Raw genomic sequence first — 17186 nt, 5'->3', positions numbered from 1 at the left:
AATCATTTTGCCCGCATCTTCTTTTACTTCTGATACTTCTTTGTCTCTTGCTATCGTTAGATTTTCTATCTCTTTTATATAATTCAATCTTGCATCCTCCAATTGCTGTTTCAGTTTATATTTTTATACTATTTAATATACTTTCTGAATTGACTTCTGTCCCTGCAATTTCTTCTTTTGTATTTTCTTCGACTTTTCTTTCATCTTCTAATCCACCCTTTTCATTTTGTAAGATCTTTCTTGTATCTTCATCTTTTTTAACTTCAACTTTATCCGATCTCCTAGGTCTGCCTCTATGTTTCTTCTCTCTTTGCGATATTAGCACATTTGTTTTCTTCTGGTTACTTTTTATCATCACAACTCTTCGATCGCCAACTGCGTGATAAGGGACTATCAAATACCATATTTATACGTAAACGAGATATTTCATTCCTAGTACGTTGGCTTAAATTCGCTTCCTCAATTGCTATTACACTCGTTACTGCATTATCATTTTCTACAGATTTACACCTATCGCTGTCACCAGCTGGGTCCGTTAAAAGAACTTCCCTTCGTTGACGCGCATCAGTTGTTTCGCTTTCACTATCTAAAATTGATTTTCGTTTAATATCTTTTTTTTTCTTCTCTGGTCAATTTATTTTCTACATCTTCCGATGCTTTTTGTTTATTAATTATCTCAGACTCGTGTTGGATTAATTTCGTCTTTAAAGCGCTTCGCTAAATTTTATTTGCGTTTGACTGTCTTCGTTAATCGTAAACAATTTCTTCGAAATTTGGCGAAGTAGCAGGCTTTACAGCAACATTATAACGATTGCGCCGTTTACTACTATCTAACATAGATGGAGATAGACTTCTGTCATCTTCATTTTCTGAAGACTTCTCTTGCGTATTAGCATCTAAACCTCTCGACTTAAAATCTGCTGAAGTTTTTCGTCGTGGGATGCGTTCTAGAGCATCTGTAGCTTTAAGCTCTGCTCGTGCAACACGTTCGGAGAAGGTTCTGTCCTCGGATGGTTCAGGTGGTGCCTGAGGTATTGCAGTAGATTCTCGAAGGAAACTGGCTTTTGATATATTCCCCGTGGATATTCTTGTTAACTTATCCCCTATTTCATCCATACATCGTGTGAGTATGCTAATTTGGATGAAAATCTCTAATATAGCCTTAACTGTTGGGTCTATCCCACTACTAGTTGAGGCGGTGTCAACAGTCTTGATTTTATCCCTTTGTGGCGTAGCCATTATTATTGAACTGTCTCTTCTCGTATTTGGCAAAAGAATCCAAAGCTTGTTCACCTCGATCGTTTAGCACGTAGGAAAGGTTCCGTTGCGGTGTTCCTTTGTGAAAACGTCAAGAGTGTTTGCTCTGTTACAGTGGTCCGTTGATCCTCAATCTTCAAAGTTGACCGAAATGCGTAATTTCGTTTACTTGAAGCTGATGGATGCTGGCACGGATCGCCAAAATGTCACGTAAAATTAACGCTTAGATTTCAAAGATAAGGTTGAGCCGTAACACAACCACTATCTTTATTTTCTAACGAACTTTATTGGATAACACAGCACAGTTTACAATAAACGTGACTGATCTGAGAAGATGTTGACTGCTGGTAGGTGTATTTTCGACCAGTCGCGGGGAGACACAGCGGCAGTCGTAAATTCCCGTTACGATTATAAGAATCGGCACCAAAACAGATCGATCCCCTTATTTCTTGCGAGATAACAGGTTATAAATTATGCATTTTCAACACTTAATACACTGTATGTACTTCGTTGCGTATGGCACAAATGTCATAAATGATTCGTTGCCGTGTGAAGTTCCGATAGTTATATGTTGGATGTTCTTTCGCATGAGCAAGGCTCTCACAGTAGAAGAAGTGAGTTTCTTCACTTAGGATAACTTCACACTTTATATTTGCCACGATTTAAGTGTTGTCGAGATTTCACTGTTCCCGCGCTGTTCTGGAACTCCGATGTGTATCTAACGGGTAACCGAGTTTTAACTGACTGTCCGCCCTCGTGTAATGACGGAGGAAAGTTCGGTATCGTTGTATTGTTTTGAACGAAGGAAGCTTGACAGAGTATAATAAACCTAAAGACTGAATTAAGAACCAGTCATAAACCGAAACTTAGGCTTATTAGGGTCGGAGTAACCGTATGCGGGGCCTTGGCGGTCAGACCGTGCGTGACATCACACGAGCCATTTCACGCATCGTAACGGTAGGTTTTTGTTTCAGTCCTGAGGTATTCTCGGGTTATTACGTAGGAAAGGTCGATGTGGGTGTTCCAAGGACCATCCATAAACTTACAGAAACAATAAACTAAATGTTTAAGTTTATGGGGGGTCTTTGAAGTAATTGAGGATACGCGGTGAGGACTTGCATTCATCTCTAATGTGGATTGACATCACAGGATCAATGGGGACTTTTGGCATTTTGTTTGTACTGGTGTACCCAAGGTCTCTACCAAAATTTAGCTCTGTCTGAATTTTTGTTATTTGACCGGACTGATAGATTTATTAATCCCTAGTTAGCTGAAAGTTCATGAAAAAATACATTAGCTCCATTTAATATACTTTTAAGTATATTATTAAATATTTAATTCATTCATTAATTAATTAAATTTACTTATATAAGTAAATAAACGCTTCAGTATCTTTGAAATTTCTGTGACATTTTCTGAGCGTAATATATTCGATTTATTACACAATTCTAAAAATCTACTTTATAAAATTGCTTTTTACACTTGATCATGCGAATAAAAAGGGTGTAACTCCATCACGTAGATGGGTGGAGAAAACTCTGTACTCACGTTCGAGCAAAAGGAAAGTAACGATTGATCCGTGTATTTACTGTAGAGGGGTGACGTGTGATTCGCCTGTTGATCCTGATTTCCCGGATATGCGCTCTGTCCGTTCCCTGCGATTTCCAAGTAACCTCTGCTGCTCGCTAAACTACCTCCTCGCGTGCCAATATCTAAGAGAACGAGTAGCCACATTCTTTAACGCTTCGATACCCTCTTCAACTTCATCAGAAATACATCAAATATAAAAAGAATCAGACCAATTTACATTGTAGCTCACGTAATTTTACAAACAGAATGCGTTCAATGTTGACATAAACAAATATAGAATGGCAAATAAAATTGTTTAAAAAGAGTTTGAGAATTTGCAATTATTCTCCCGTCTAAAACTCATTTTTTGGGAACAGTATCATATTTGGCGAGACAAAGGAGCAATTTTGCATGAAATATTGAAGAGGCATCAGTAAATCAACGTGGAGAACATTGAAAGCGATATATCATACTATCTCTAAAATTTTAATATTCTTTCCACTTCGGGATGAAAAATATTAGAGATCTACAAGCAAGAGAGCAACTATTCTGTAAAGAGATTTGCAAGAACAAATGCAGAGATTCGCTGTTTCTACTGAACCATAAATCAAAGAAAATGAAAAAAAAAAAAAAAATAAATGGGAAGAGGAACTGCATCATCATCGTTCACGACAAATTATAGCAAATGACTGGTGAAAGTCTTGAGTACTGGAATATTAATAACCAGAAAAGAATATCAAGTTGACTACTAATGATTCTTATTAATGATTCTCGTTTTAATCGCCAACTATTCTATAGATTCACTGTAGAATAACAACCTATTTCTCAAGGTATTGTAATTTAATACGGACTGATATCTGCCGAAAGTAATGAAATAATGATCAACTAGTCCATAATATCAGAACAAACGATCCGATCGCGCATACCAATTTTTAATGTTGGTAGATATCTTTCGTCAAATGAAAATACATTAATCAATTAGAACATAACACAGAAACATGCAGACTGGTGAAGATATGAAAATGAAATGTCAAAGACGGTGTTGAAAATGCAACAGCCAGCGGTATCGAGATAGCATTGAAGGCGTGCGTGAGAGAACGAAGGATTTGATAGGATAGAGAGGACACCTTGTGTACTCGCCATCGAGTGGGTTGAGCGTCGAGCTGTCCTGTCGTGAAGAAAACAGAGCCAAGGTTCTTTCCACCAACGTGGCCGCTTTGACCGTCTACCAAGTTTTGATGCATTGCAGCTGCACGTGCTGTTAGAGTGGGTGGATGGTCTTGAGTTCCACCTAGTGCGAAAACGAGGCAATTTCTGGCTCCTGATCGCCTTGGTTACCTCGGTTCGCACCTCACCGTTCAGGAAACAATACAAAACGGCCACGAAAAAACCCTATTACCAAAAAAAGAACAAGAAATTTAATTAAGAACCATAATTATAATGTCGTAATGAACAACTGACGAGGATGGAACTTTAAACCACAATGGAATGGAAAGAGCAGAGAGAATTGGACGTTGCGGATGAAGATATTATAAAATAATGAAGTCGAAGAAAAGTGTAGAGACTCTCTAAGTCATATACCTGAAAAGAAGCGAACAGTTGGTCGCAGAAGAGCCACACAACTTCAACAGTCTCATCTACACCAATACTATAAGACATGCCTAAGAAAACGGTATAATGTACTCCAAAAAGTGGCACCAGGACCAATGTACTTTTCGCCCACCTTCTGCAAAGTAATTCAGAGTCTTTAACACGTGAAGAACAAACTACGCTCAAAGAGAATTGAAGCTACTCATCTTCTGGAACGAAGTAGCTTGTAGGAGTTCTCAGAGAACTAGGCTGTGTAAACACAGGCGTATAACTCAAAGGACTTATCGGAAATTAGGTGGCGAAACTTACTTGTATCTTTGCGTCTCCTCCGATACTGTGGACTTGAGCTTCAACAGGAGCACTCTAACGATATTGACGAACAGCCCAAAATTGATCTGTGGAATTTGAAACCAATGGTTCTCATACTCAAGTCTATCGAAGTGATCAAAAAGTTTTAATGTGGAAAAAGTTATGAACGCTTTTTTCAAGTTGCGACAAGGAGAGTGAGATGCAGGGTTGAACAACTTGAATAGATTGAAAATTCCTTATATAGCCTTACGTAACTTACCAGAATCGACAGCATAGTCGGAACTCGAATAAGGAGGAAGAGGTTGGAATTTTCATGAGTGGTCCAGCAGTACTTGTTATCAAGAGTCACTCTCGTCACTATCCAGCACGATACGAATACAGCTGGCAGACCTGAGAGCACAGACACGCAGAGAAACTAACTTTGATACTTTACATGATAATTTCACTAAAGCAGTTTAGGAAACTCTAAGCAACAACATAAGACAACACGAACGACAAGTTTACATTGCCACTGCTATCTTTCATGAAGCAAATCCTTCCAAAATTGATATTTCTTGCCACATTAATATATAAAAAAAAAAAAGAAAGAAAAAAGGAAAGAACAAAAACAGAACTATGAATTAACTATATCATATGAATGAACAATGTACTTGATAAGATTTAGATAAGCTCAGAATTTTCAAGGAATTACTACATTAGTCAGAAAATAGCTATTGAGAGATGCTCACCCCATCCGAGGCAAACGTAGCCAATGATGCTTGAGTTTATATCGGTGAAGAGTGCTAGAAAGATTAAGTTGTGCAAGTAGAGACCCTCCATTAGTATCCAAAAGTAGTTTGCAAGGATGAAGTATTGCCAGAAGCTGGTGAACACTTTGCACAGCCAGCTGTTTTCTTTCTCGTCCACTAGCCAATATGTGTTTCCATTTTTTATCATAACATCTGAGGCTAAGGCGATTCCAGAGACGAACAGTATGTCCTTCATCAGCGCCATAAACGCGCGGAGCATGAACGAGGCGAACAAATGCATGTGCAGCATATTCCGGGGGCACCTCAATTTCCTACGTCCAATTTGGGATAAACTTAAAGTAATGATTCGGGATTTTAAAGATCAGATATTGAAACATGTTAGTTGGAATAAAATTAATAAGTTGTTCCATGTGTTTGTATTTCTAATTTTTCTTGCATGGAATTATAAATTAGCATTAAAAGCGTCTGGTGGATGCAGATGATAAGAGAATTGCTGAATAAAAGAAAAAAGAGGATCCGCCATAAAAAAAAAAATATAATTTGTCTCTGACTAAATTCTCTTCTCTATTTGATGAAATTGCGACGGTCGGATTACTCGTATTTTGATTTACCCCCAAGAAATAAAATTAATTAAACGTTATACCTTGAAACGTAGAATTTGTGAATTAATATATGGAAGTCAGTAATTGTAAGTATTAGTACAAACTCATGCGACAACCTAATATAGTCAAAATGGAGGATTAGAAAAATTGAAACATTATACGCTCTAACTCTAAATAATAAAAATACCTTTTACTATAAGCTACTTATTAAAAATTGAAAAAAACAGGAATAAAAAGTAATATCCCTGAGCTGATACTTACTTGATCACAACCAAAATTAAGAAAGCTATCACCAGGGTGAAGAGAGAGACGGTATAGCCGACTTTCGAGATGGTCTTTACTATCGGAAAAAATTTCTGGAACATAAGTTACTGTTAATTAGAATGTTTATTAAATCTTGCAAAGGTAATTGGAGACATTATGAAGCACGGGGGAAATCAGTCTGCGTGAATTTGATCGATAAACCGCAGGTTTCAATCAAAGAGAGGCCACCGATATGGTTCGCATACTAATTTTGTTGCGAAAGCAAATTAGCCATGATTATTCTGTTTCCCCGTTTTTCACAAAAGATTGTAACACTATCGAATTAATTACACGTAATGGGAGTTCACGTCGTGCTAAGCAGTTCTGAGAATTGCAACAGGAACGCAATAAATAGTCCCTAATCATCGACTGCCTTTTGAAAAATGTTTGACCTCATTCGCGTAATTCCCATCGATTTCTATCTCCTCTGAACGAGTTTCTGACATTTCTGTTCCTTTTTCCACAGATTAGTTTTTTTTTTCTCATGATCAATGAAGTCTTGAAGCTTCAAAGTCGTCAAGGTTTCTTAAAACTTCCAAGATGATAACAAAAAGCTCAGAATCTGGTTCCACGGTAGTATTATTATTACATTTCCTAATTAAATATGCTATCTGTGGATACATTCTGGATGGTTTCTTATTAATATCACTGATAAATTTAGTATCGTTCACAAGCATTTACTTTAATAAGAGTGCCGTTGTTCTTTTGACCACCGGGCAGTGCCATTACAACAGTGACCAATGAATTTCTGTAGCATTGACTGTAGTTGCTCCAAGTACTATTGGTACTACTATTCCAAAACCACTGGCCATCTGACATGCATTCTCTGGATGCATTCGCCTGGAAATTCAAATATATTCATTAGAACAGATCGTGAAGTACAAGTGAAACGCATCATGAACATTGGAATCGTTCAAATTCATTATCAAAGTGTTAATCTAGATTTGCTGGTAACTTCAAATTGTTGTGACCCCTAATGATTCAATAACAGCAATATGACAATATAACAGTCAACATTTTAGTAAGTTTTCATTAGAAATTTCAGGAATTGCAGTTTTAATTATGATAATTACCTGGACATCAAACCCAGTGATATAAGATGGACAGGGCAGGATGGCCAACTCGCCAGGTGCCGTTGATTGCCAGCACAATATCTCATCCCAAACTTCCGGGCACCAGCCTGCACACCATGACATATTCTTTATGTTTTTTGTTTTCATTTTTTACACGGCAGGGGAGCAATATATCACACTATGGTATCGCGTGTGCACGAAAGAAAAAAAGCTGACCGCGTGGTTTTCATTTGATATCACTCACGGGAAGGTATTGGATTAAGGAGCTTTTTATCATCATCCCACATTTACTCGGCTTTCAAAAGTTCGTTCAATTTTGCTCTGATTTCGAAAACTCTTCATTTCGCCGAAACGTGACTCTGCTTTCTCATTTTCGTCACAGGTAAAAGCTTTCAACTTCAAAGCAATTCCTGTTACACATTTTATATAAAATTCTCTACAAATATTTTAAACAGCTTTACACAGTTCTTTATAAATATATTATATAATTAATCGTCTAGCGAAGTGGTGTAATTATAATTGTATGATTAAGATCCAATCAAATATTTATAATTCACCTCTTAATTAAAATGTGAAACAATATAATTTCCCTGGAGATATTGTTGGCCATGCTAACGATCGAGATCTGTAGAATTTTTACAAAGGCTCTTTGTCAAATATTTTGAATTTATTTCTCGATAAATATTTTCTAATTAAAATTCCGTAACAACGAAATCTGAATAGATATCGTTAATTAAATTAGAGATTGAGTTTCTTCGGATTTCTTTCTGAGAATTTAAGAAAGAGGTTTTAATTTGTTTCTTGATAAATAAAATTCCATTGGTCCGAGCCAGTGATATCATGGACAAAAATAATTTTTCAATGAAAACGATTGTCGAAACGAACCGGGATTTTCCCGGTGTATTTTTCGCCGAATAATGGACACTTCGATGTATCGTGCCGAGACATTGTGACAACTGAACGATCTTGTCGGTTTTTTTATTCAATGAATTCTCTTGTGGTCATGCGCGACGTCAAGCGAATATTCTGATTTTACATCCAATATTGTCGTATTTTAATTTTACATATTTCCACTATCTCCTACTATATAGTATTATTACTCTAAGTACAGCATTATGAGATATTCAACGAAATGGAACTACAGAACTGATGCAAACAACATTTTTATCGCGTCGATCGATAACGCAGTCAACAAGTTCATTGCGTTTGCCTTTTCTAGAATAAACATCCTTCCGAGCAATTTTCTAAAAAAATGACAAAAAGAAGAAAACGCTACTGTATACGCGTAACAGTTCAATGAAATAAAATTGTAAAATGGGAACAAAATTCTGTGCTTTCTCTTGCTGGAACGAAGTAAACTTTCCAATCTTGCTTCGACGAATCCAGCGTTCTCACAATTAACGTTAAATTAATGTGGAATGAAATTAATAGAAAGTGCAGGACGGCTAAAATTGTAATTTCGCCAGAGTAGAAGTAGAGGAATTCGCCACTTTGACTTTTCGTGACTCGTAAAAGGCGATATTGCATTTCTGACTCATCTGTTTCCTGAGGCACGCGTGGCCCACTTCCGGTACACGCCCGGCGAAGCCACTGAATCGAAATTCTCCATGGGTTGTTATCACCCCATCGGCAGCCTTGTAAATTATCTCGACGTCAAGATTGATTTATCGGGCTCGAAGTTTTCGAAAAAAGGGAAAGAAAGAGGAGCTGGAAACCGGAGTTAAAAGCAATACTTGCAATCCTGTTGGTATAAAATTTCACGAGTTGAAGGAAATTGACGCAACTGACATTTCAACGTTATCGATCATTCTAGTACTTTGACACGTTAATCAACAAAAATCATCTGAATGTGCCAAATTTGACGCCTTATGTGATTCGGGGAAGATATAATATAAACGAAATTTGTTTAATCTTTAACAACTTTCTAAAGAAAAAGTGTAGCTTCCTTTTTGAGTAAGCTTTTTAATTCTTTTTCACATTATGTTACAAAGGGAATTCGATATTTGCAGCTAAAATTTGTAGTTATTGTATTGCTATGTAAAGTAAGAAAAAGTAGAGGAAAAGAAGTTACACAACTCTTTTATGCAATTTTTATGAAATTGCTTTAAAGATGTTAAAAGACATCTGATATTTCCTTTCGGATCTTTTGTTTGATAAAACAATGTCAAGTGATAATTAAAATGGAAATTAATTCGTGATAGGCGTTTGCTATATTGCTTTTTAACAGGCAGATCCGAAAAGGCTCGTTAACGGAATAGCTTCGTCACGAATCGATTTTTCATTAAGCGATTAGTATCAATATCAATATATGCTTGCTGTCACACGATGCCTCGTAATTTAATTATTATATCAGTCTGGTCGTTTCCTTTTCTTTCAATCCATTATCTGCTCGCGTTCTTTTACTTCTACGGAGCTTGTTTCATTCAAGGACGAAGACATCCCCGTTTAATTAATTAAACGGTCCACGCAGTTCTTCGTTTGAATTAAAATGTAAAACACGATCAGCTAATAACTGTAAGAAAGAAATTCCAATCCAATTAATATTTTTTATTAAAATATATTATGCATCATATATATATCATATATATTATATATTAAATGAAGATAAATATTTCTCACTATTCTAGACAAATCGCTCTACTCTTCATTGCACTCTCTATGAATATAGTCTTTTTAAATATTCCTCAATGCCCACTTTTATAATTTCTGCTTTATTTTTGTATATCTCTGATTTAAGTTAACAAGAACGTTCAATTGTACCACTTTTTCCTGTCTATAAAATAGCAACATGCTGCATAAAACTGAAGATGACAGTGACGCATGGAACAGTGACATTTTCGATACGCTTTTCCATAAAGTGTGCTTTTCTTCAAAATTTACCAATTTCAAAATATTTCGTCGATTGGAAATTATTACTCAATTTAATACGATTCAAAATATACTTTGTTCCATTATATTACATATCATATTCCTGTCTCTTCAACAAAGATATCGTGATTATTACAATCTTAAAAATAATTCGATCCTGTCGAGCAAATTATGAAGTAAAATCTATAGTTTCGATTGATTCGCTGACAATCCTTAATCCTGTGGCATCCGAGCAACCATAATTGACTCGTGAAAGAGTATCGCCCGTTGAATGGAGCCAATTTAAATCCATCGATTTCCTTCAAATGTGTGAATTTAAAAGCCGAAGTTTGGTGATTACAGGACACGTTGAAAAAAGGAACAAGAAGAGAAACAATTTTCTAGCAACAAGTACTATTTTTGCCACAGCCATAATTGGATGAGGCAGCAAAGCCCTCGACCGACACGAAAATCGTGATTTGAATCCCAGCTCTATTTTCCATTTCCTCGACCGTTTTTTCATTGCTAAATTTTCCCCCGGCAGCGGGAAACGACCCATGAATTTCCCAAATCCTTTTACGACTCGAAAGGCATTTAAATTCTCAGCATTTTTCACCAGCCTGTTCCCTCGAATTACACGCCGCACTAAAGCGTGTGGGACAAATAGCCAGACTAGCACTAGAGAGCTGGGTGAGAGCCGGTTTCGTATTAAATTTCCACTTCTAGTGCGTCTGTCGCGTTTCATAAATTTCTCGTTACAAACGGGTCATGGGAAATTCATGGAATGATCGTGAAATCCCCTAGCTCAAAGCTGATGAAGCAGTATATTTGTGTGTGTTACTCACGCTGAATGATTAATTACAGGATTGGCGTTGGTACCTTCATTACCCAAACACGAAATTCAATGTTATATGAAATGTTATCTCCAGACGTTTAATAATTTCCGTGTATTTAACATTCGAATGTCAAAGGCAGCGTTATCGACAGGAAAATACTTTTCACGCTAGATGGAAGAAAAATTGGAAAAATTTTCGCGAGCAAAAAGATCAGGCTTAAAAGATGGTGAGAAGTTATATTATTCACTGTTATTTATTGTACGTAGCTCTTGTCTTCCGATTTCACATCTCCCTTTTATCTCATCTTCTTTGTTTGTCGTACTTTATCTACGCTTTCGTTCAAGCTCCTATCACACGCCTACAGACTGGTAGCGTGCTACTGTATTTGTGAGATTAATCCGATGGATCACACTGAGAAGTAAGGAGTGCACGAAAATAGTAAGAGCAACAACCGAAAAATGTGGGAACTGGTAAACATCATTAAGGGGAGCATAAAGCTTTCCGCATGGACAGATAGGCAAACCAAAGAAACACGAAGAGAAAGGAAATTCCAAAGACTGACGTAGATATATGTATGGCAATCTATATAACAGCTTAAGATGTAGATATACTTAGATACTTAGAGAATTAAGATTTGGCTTTAAGGAATGAACTAACAGTACTCTTAGACGATTGATAATATTGTCAACAAATACCGATGATATTGCGTTGAAGATACATATTGATCCTTATAGTTGAGAATCTTGAAATATTGACAATAAATATTGAGAATATATATTAATCATCCATAATGGTTATTCGCAACGCAAACTTTGTAAGTAAAGAAATTAGCTCTAATAGTATAATTTTTCAAATTTATCCGATAGTAGTTACGATGTCTGCTTTAAATTAGATAATATTACATCACAGAAGGAAAGGTCGAACGAAGATATTACAATACAATTTTAATTAAACTACATCAGAGCGTATCGAATATCCAAAGATATCTAGGGGATTTTCCATGGAAATGGAGAATGGCTTTAGAGGAGTAGCATCAGCTGCCAAACGTAGCTATACTTCCGTAACTGCCGATGGTCTAATCCGATGAAATAACTCGAATTAAGCTGTACCAAACCCCTTGGCTATGAGCTTAATCGACATCGAAGTCAGTAATCGTTGAAACTCTTGACCTTCCAGTTCCTGTTAATTATTTTAGAACGTCAGTCATATTTTTGGCATTATGCATTATGCACAGCATTTAATATTTATTTACAACTACAATAAGTACTAATTCAGCTTTATTATTTTTTTTCTTTTTGAAGGAAATCTTGTAAAATTACTAAACACATAATCAACATGGAGAGAGACGTAGATCTCTAACAATGTTGCAATTGAAAGATGTGTACTACTGTATGAAGTGTGTTTTATTAACTTTTGTTGAAGCGATTTCAGGAGCCTTTGTATACTCTTCAAGTTTTATTTGATAAAATGTATGCGCTATCACTGGTAGAATAAGAGAAAAGAAAAGGAGAAAGAACACTCACCAGAAGATGAAATGTTGCCCTTATGGCACTGGTCAGCTTTCATTTTCAGGATTCGCTTCTGATCGCTGAGGCTCACAGGTTTGTTAAAGTCTACGTTCTCCTGAAAACAAAGATGAAACATTTTTTAAGACTGCTTTGTTTTTTCCAAACTTGTAGGATCTTTCTAGAAAGCATTAGAAATGAAGTTCTCAGGAGATAAACATGAGAAATTCGTTTTTGTAAATTTACCTAATTTTAATGGTATTTGATACAAAGATAAAGGAAAATATGATAATTCAGATACTAATATCACATTACAACTAAAAAGCCATATTTCAATATAGAGTAATTTAGAATGAAAAGAACCTGCGTGATACATAAGTATTGTAGAAGCAAACGTGTAATTGGAAAAACAAACAATATTTTAGTATTCTTGGTATTTTGATATTACCATAAGAAATACTTCTAAAATTATGGAAAAGGTGAATTTAATTAAAAACATTAATCTTTTTGGAAGTTAATTAATTAATGGAATACTGCATTTTAAAGCTAATTCTTCATAAAAATATGACTTTTCGTTTTCTTCTGCCATAGTCTTCAAATCTTTGTGTTTCTTGAAATAAAAGTGAAATTGGAAGACTATAAAAATTAAAAGATTATAGCAGGGTTAAAATAACCAGAATTTGGAATTATTTCTGGACTAGGAAGTCCTTTACGTTTGCTTACACTATGGTCTGTGTATTAATTTCGAAAATAAACCAACAGATCCCCGCCTGCTAACCGTTTCCACTGCAACAAACCAGTCCTATTCTCTCATCCAATTATTATCAGACATCAAACCTGGCTTATAATAGTTCCAAGAGAGTACACTGGCAAGTGCACCGGTAATCAAGACAACGAGACCCAAATAAATTCAAAGACCAGGTTCTTTCATCTTTTATGGCTCTTATTGAGAACAGAACCTGCTATTTTTTGTTAATGCACTGTGTGTTTGGTTACAATGGACCACCGGCCAAGGTTACAATGATCAAGGGACTTTTCCAATAAGTTTAATACCTTCATTTGAAAGCGTTCTTAACAATTCCTTAAGCTGACTTTATATTATTTGTACATGCAAAATTCATTTTTTGTATTGTGCTGAATAAAATCTGTGATAACATTTAACAATAAATTTAATATCTTTTATAAAATGAAGTTAAATGAAATATCAGTAAAATTTTATAAAATGTAAATGTTATCCTATGTATTATAAAAGTATTTGTGTATTTTATACATATGAAATTTACATTTATAGTATCATACATTTCTCAATTTAATTATCATTCTACTCACACAGTGATAACTAGACTGCGGATTTCTATGTATTTATGGGGAACCTGAAAGTGCAGGAATGCATCTGATGTATGAAAGAAATATATAAAATATCCAAAGTATAAAGTAAAGTATAAAAATGTATGTCATCTTCATATGACCTACATACATTTATTTCCAGAGGAAGTAATCGCATCAGATTATGTCCCACTCAAAATCATTAAATTCTTGTCCGAATACGTTTTTCATCCAGCAACTAGTTTACCAATAATTCACATGTATAGATTAAAATCGGTCACCTTATATACCAACATACATACATACTACATACTACATACATACATACATACATACATACATACATACATACTACATACTACATACATACATACATACATACATACATACATACATACTACATTCATTCATACATACATACATACATACATACATACATACTACATTCATACATACTACATATATCCATACGTACATACATACATGCATACTACATACATACTACATACATACATACATACATACATACTACATTCATACATACATACTACATATATACATACGTACATACATACATGCATACTACATACATACTACATACATACTACATACATACATACTACATACATACATACTACATACATACATACTACATACATGCTACATACATGCTACATACATGCTACATACATGCTACATACATACTACATACATACATACTACATATATACATACTACATACATACATACTACATACATACATACTACATACATACATAGTATATCCTAGAGAAAACAAGACTTGTACATCCGATTATTTTTGTTCTACAACATGCTAGTTAATCTTAAAATATACATCAGCTGGATCATCGAACCAGAGAATGCTATACTAGGATTCAGAAATCCAGCGGAAGCTTATCTAACAAGGTTCACGTGTTCGAAAGGGAAGCTTATCTCACGGATGAAACAACAGAAACGAGTTTTCCAAGTTTGTAGAAATATTTGGTGAGCAAACGACGGGTGTCGACGATATTTCCCATGCAAATGCGAAGGGTAACATATGTACATATATTTCAACATCTCGTAAGAAAATCGCCTGCAGCGTGCAATTCTTCTAGTTGCAATTGGAAAATCCTGGAAATTCAGTGGATGCCAGTGGCTCGTACGTTGCTCGACTGTGAAGTGCCGGAGGGAGCTGACTTCACAATTTTTTCCATTACTCGCATTCACTCGCTGCTATTTTCCACGCCCTTTCTCCGAAATAGAATTATAGTTACTTATTCGTATATCGTTTTATCAGAGTATAACAAATACAGAAATACGATTTGCAAAAGGTTGTATAAAAACATATATATAACATTGTTGAATGAACTTGAACTTATACGCATATTGTTTTGTCAAGGAAAAGAAACGTTTATGATATGATATGAACTTCAATAGAAGACAATTCGTAATTGTCAATTGAAATTCATAAAATTTAGAGGATTTAGTTGGAAGAAGAAAAAGATTTCTTGCTCTCAACACATTATTTCATTACTTCTTTTTCATCTTCTCAACGTCGAATTCCGAGATGTGGATACACAAAGACGCAACAATCGTCTCGTCAAAATTGTTTGCAATTAAATTAAAATAATTGAATGACGCTTCATGTTCATAGCAGCGAATGTGATAATCAGAACGTAAAAATAGCATTCGATAAGATAATTTGATTGCAAAAAGTTGTAAACACAATGTGTGCAACTATGTACAAAATTCTATATGAGATGGAATGTACATAAATTAAAGTAAATATAGGATTGGCTGCATGAAAAACAAGAGAGATATGAGCAACGTGGAATTTTTATGAAATGTCGTATTTTTCCCACATGATGAAAGCTTGTTTCATTGATTAAAAAAATATAACGCAATTTGTTCCTGGACAAACGAGTTCTTGTGGTTTTCGTCGACTCCTTTCATGATAGCAACAAAAATGAAGATTAATCTGCCTTGCCGATAATATGTGTATTTTTCAATCCATGGAGATGAACTAAGTAGCAACCAAATAGCAGTTTCCGTTTTCCTGAGTAATTGTAATTACGGTGTGCAATTCCTTGGTGACAAATAGTTTTCTTAAAAGAAGAAAAATAAGGATTTAGAAGGGATTAGTCGTTGGCTTCTGTTTTCAGTGTTCCGTACTAAAATATTTATATTAAAGCTATAACGATCTTCCTTCATATTGTAGAAGAATGTTCTTGTACTTCAGATAATAAGTCCAAAAATAACAACCACGCAGCATGAAAATAAATAACTTTAATATCAGAGTTCACAGTTTTGATATAATACCAGAGCACAATTTTTACTTCGGATAGGAGAATGTTTATAGAACGAAGACGTGTGTGTTTCAAACTTGACAGATAGTAACACTATGGAATAAGAAAGAAATAAGTTTAACAGCAGAGTCCAGAAAAATACCGAAGATCCCTACATTGTTCTGTTTGAAGAAAGGGAACTGAAAAATTTAATGCAAACAATATTGAGAAGTTTAATACACACCCTATCCAATTTCCGTTTAAACCGTATTTACAATGATATAAATTTGCATGAAAATTCATTTATACAGTCTATCAATAATTTTTAAAGAGTAAAAGTTCTATATGACATACATAAGGCAAATTTAATATGGGAGTTTTAAACAATATATTGACGAAACTATATTTGAATAGAGAGGTAGTATAAAGGGACTTGATTTTCAGGAGAAAATTCAAGCACCGTGATTGTTTTATTCCCAGGTACAGAGAGAAAATAGAAGATGAATGAGTAACCTCTGTGACAAAGGGATTATTGATGTTTACAGAGGATTTATATCGAAACAAGAAGGGATTCGTGACTATCTAGAAAGCTTCGTTTCCATACTGTTCCTTCTATTTCTGGCTTTCCTTTCGGTGAGGAATTCTCCACCACGGTCGTTACTCTCAAGCATAATGTACCAAATATTGGTTCAAACATGCAAAGAATTTTACTTTGAATATCTTAACGATTCTCAGTTTCACATTTCATTCTATAAATGTTAAATAATCAAAGTAAAATTCTATTTCTTTCTATCTTACTGAATTGTTATTATCAAAGTCAAGTACAACCTTCTGTAACAAACTCGCACATTTGATGTAGTTATAATAAAACATAGCAAAATATAACGTGATAAATAATATACTATGAATTAACACAATGTAATATAATACAA

The 17186-nt window shown here is 34.9% G+C and overlaps 1 protein-coding gene across 6 annotated transcripts in view; it reads right to left on the bottom strand.

Moving 5' to 3' along the window:
• Window positions 1–17186, bottom strand: part of LOC122576570 (parathyroid hormone/parathyroid hormone-related peptide receptor-like) — a 41051-nt gene that overhangs the window by 7213 nt on the left and 16652 nt on the right. For 3 of the 6 annotated variants that reach the window (XM_043747059.1, XM_043747058.1, XM_043747057.1), the window contains 10 exons: window positions 12659–12758; window positions 7453–7559; window positions 7061–7219; window positions 6338–6432; window positions 5454–5806; window positions 4985–5115; window positions 4726–4811; window positions 4408–4552; window positions 3954–4218; window positions 2806–2969 (listed from right to left, as the gene is read on the bottom strand). In XM_043747059.1, coding sequence (XP_043602994.1) covers window positions 2806–2969; window positions 3954–4218; window positions 4408–4552; window positions 4726–4811; window positions 4985–5115; window positions 5454–5806; window positions 6338–6432; window positions 7061–7219; window positions 7453–7559; window positions 12659–12758 — 1605 coding nt within the window. Of the gene's footprint in view, window positions 1–2805; window positions 2970–3953; window positions 4219–4407; window positions 4553–4725; window positions 4812–4984; window positions 5116–5453; window positions 5807–6337; window positions 6433–7060; window positions 7220–7452; window positions 7560–12658; window positions 12759–17186 lie in introns of those variants that run through there. The other 3 variants (XM_043747060.1, XM_043747061.1, XM_043747062.1) reach the window with 3 other exon arrangements.

This window comes from Bombus pyrosoma, linkage group LG16 (genome assembly GCF_014825855.1).
Source record: "Bombus pyrosoma isolate SC7728 linkage group LG16, ASM1482585v1, whole genome shotgun sequence".
Lineage (NCBI taxonomy): Eukaryota > Metazoa > Arthropoda > Insecta > Hymenoptera > Apidae > Bombus > Bombus pyrosoma.
Note: the sequence above shows the minus strand (reverse complement) of the source record. Positions and strands in the feature narration are given on the sequence as shown.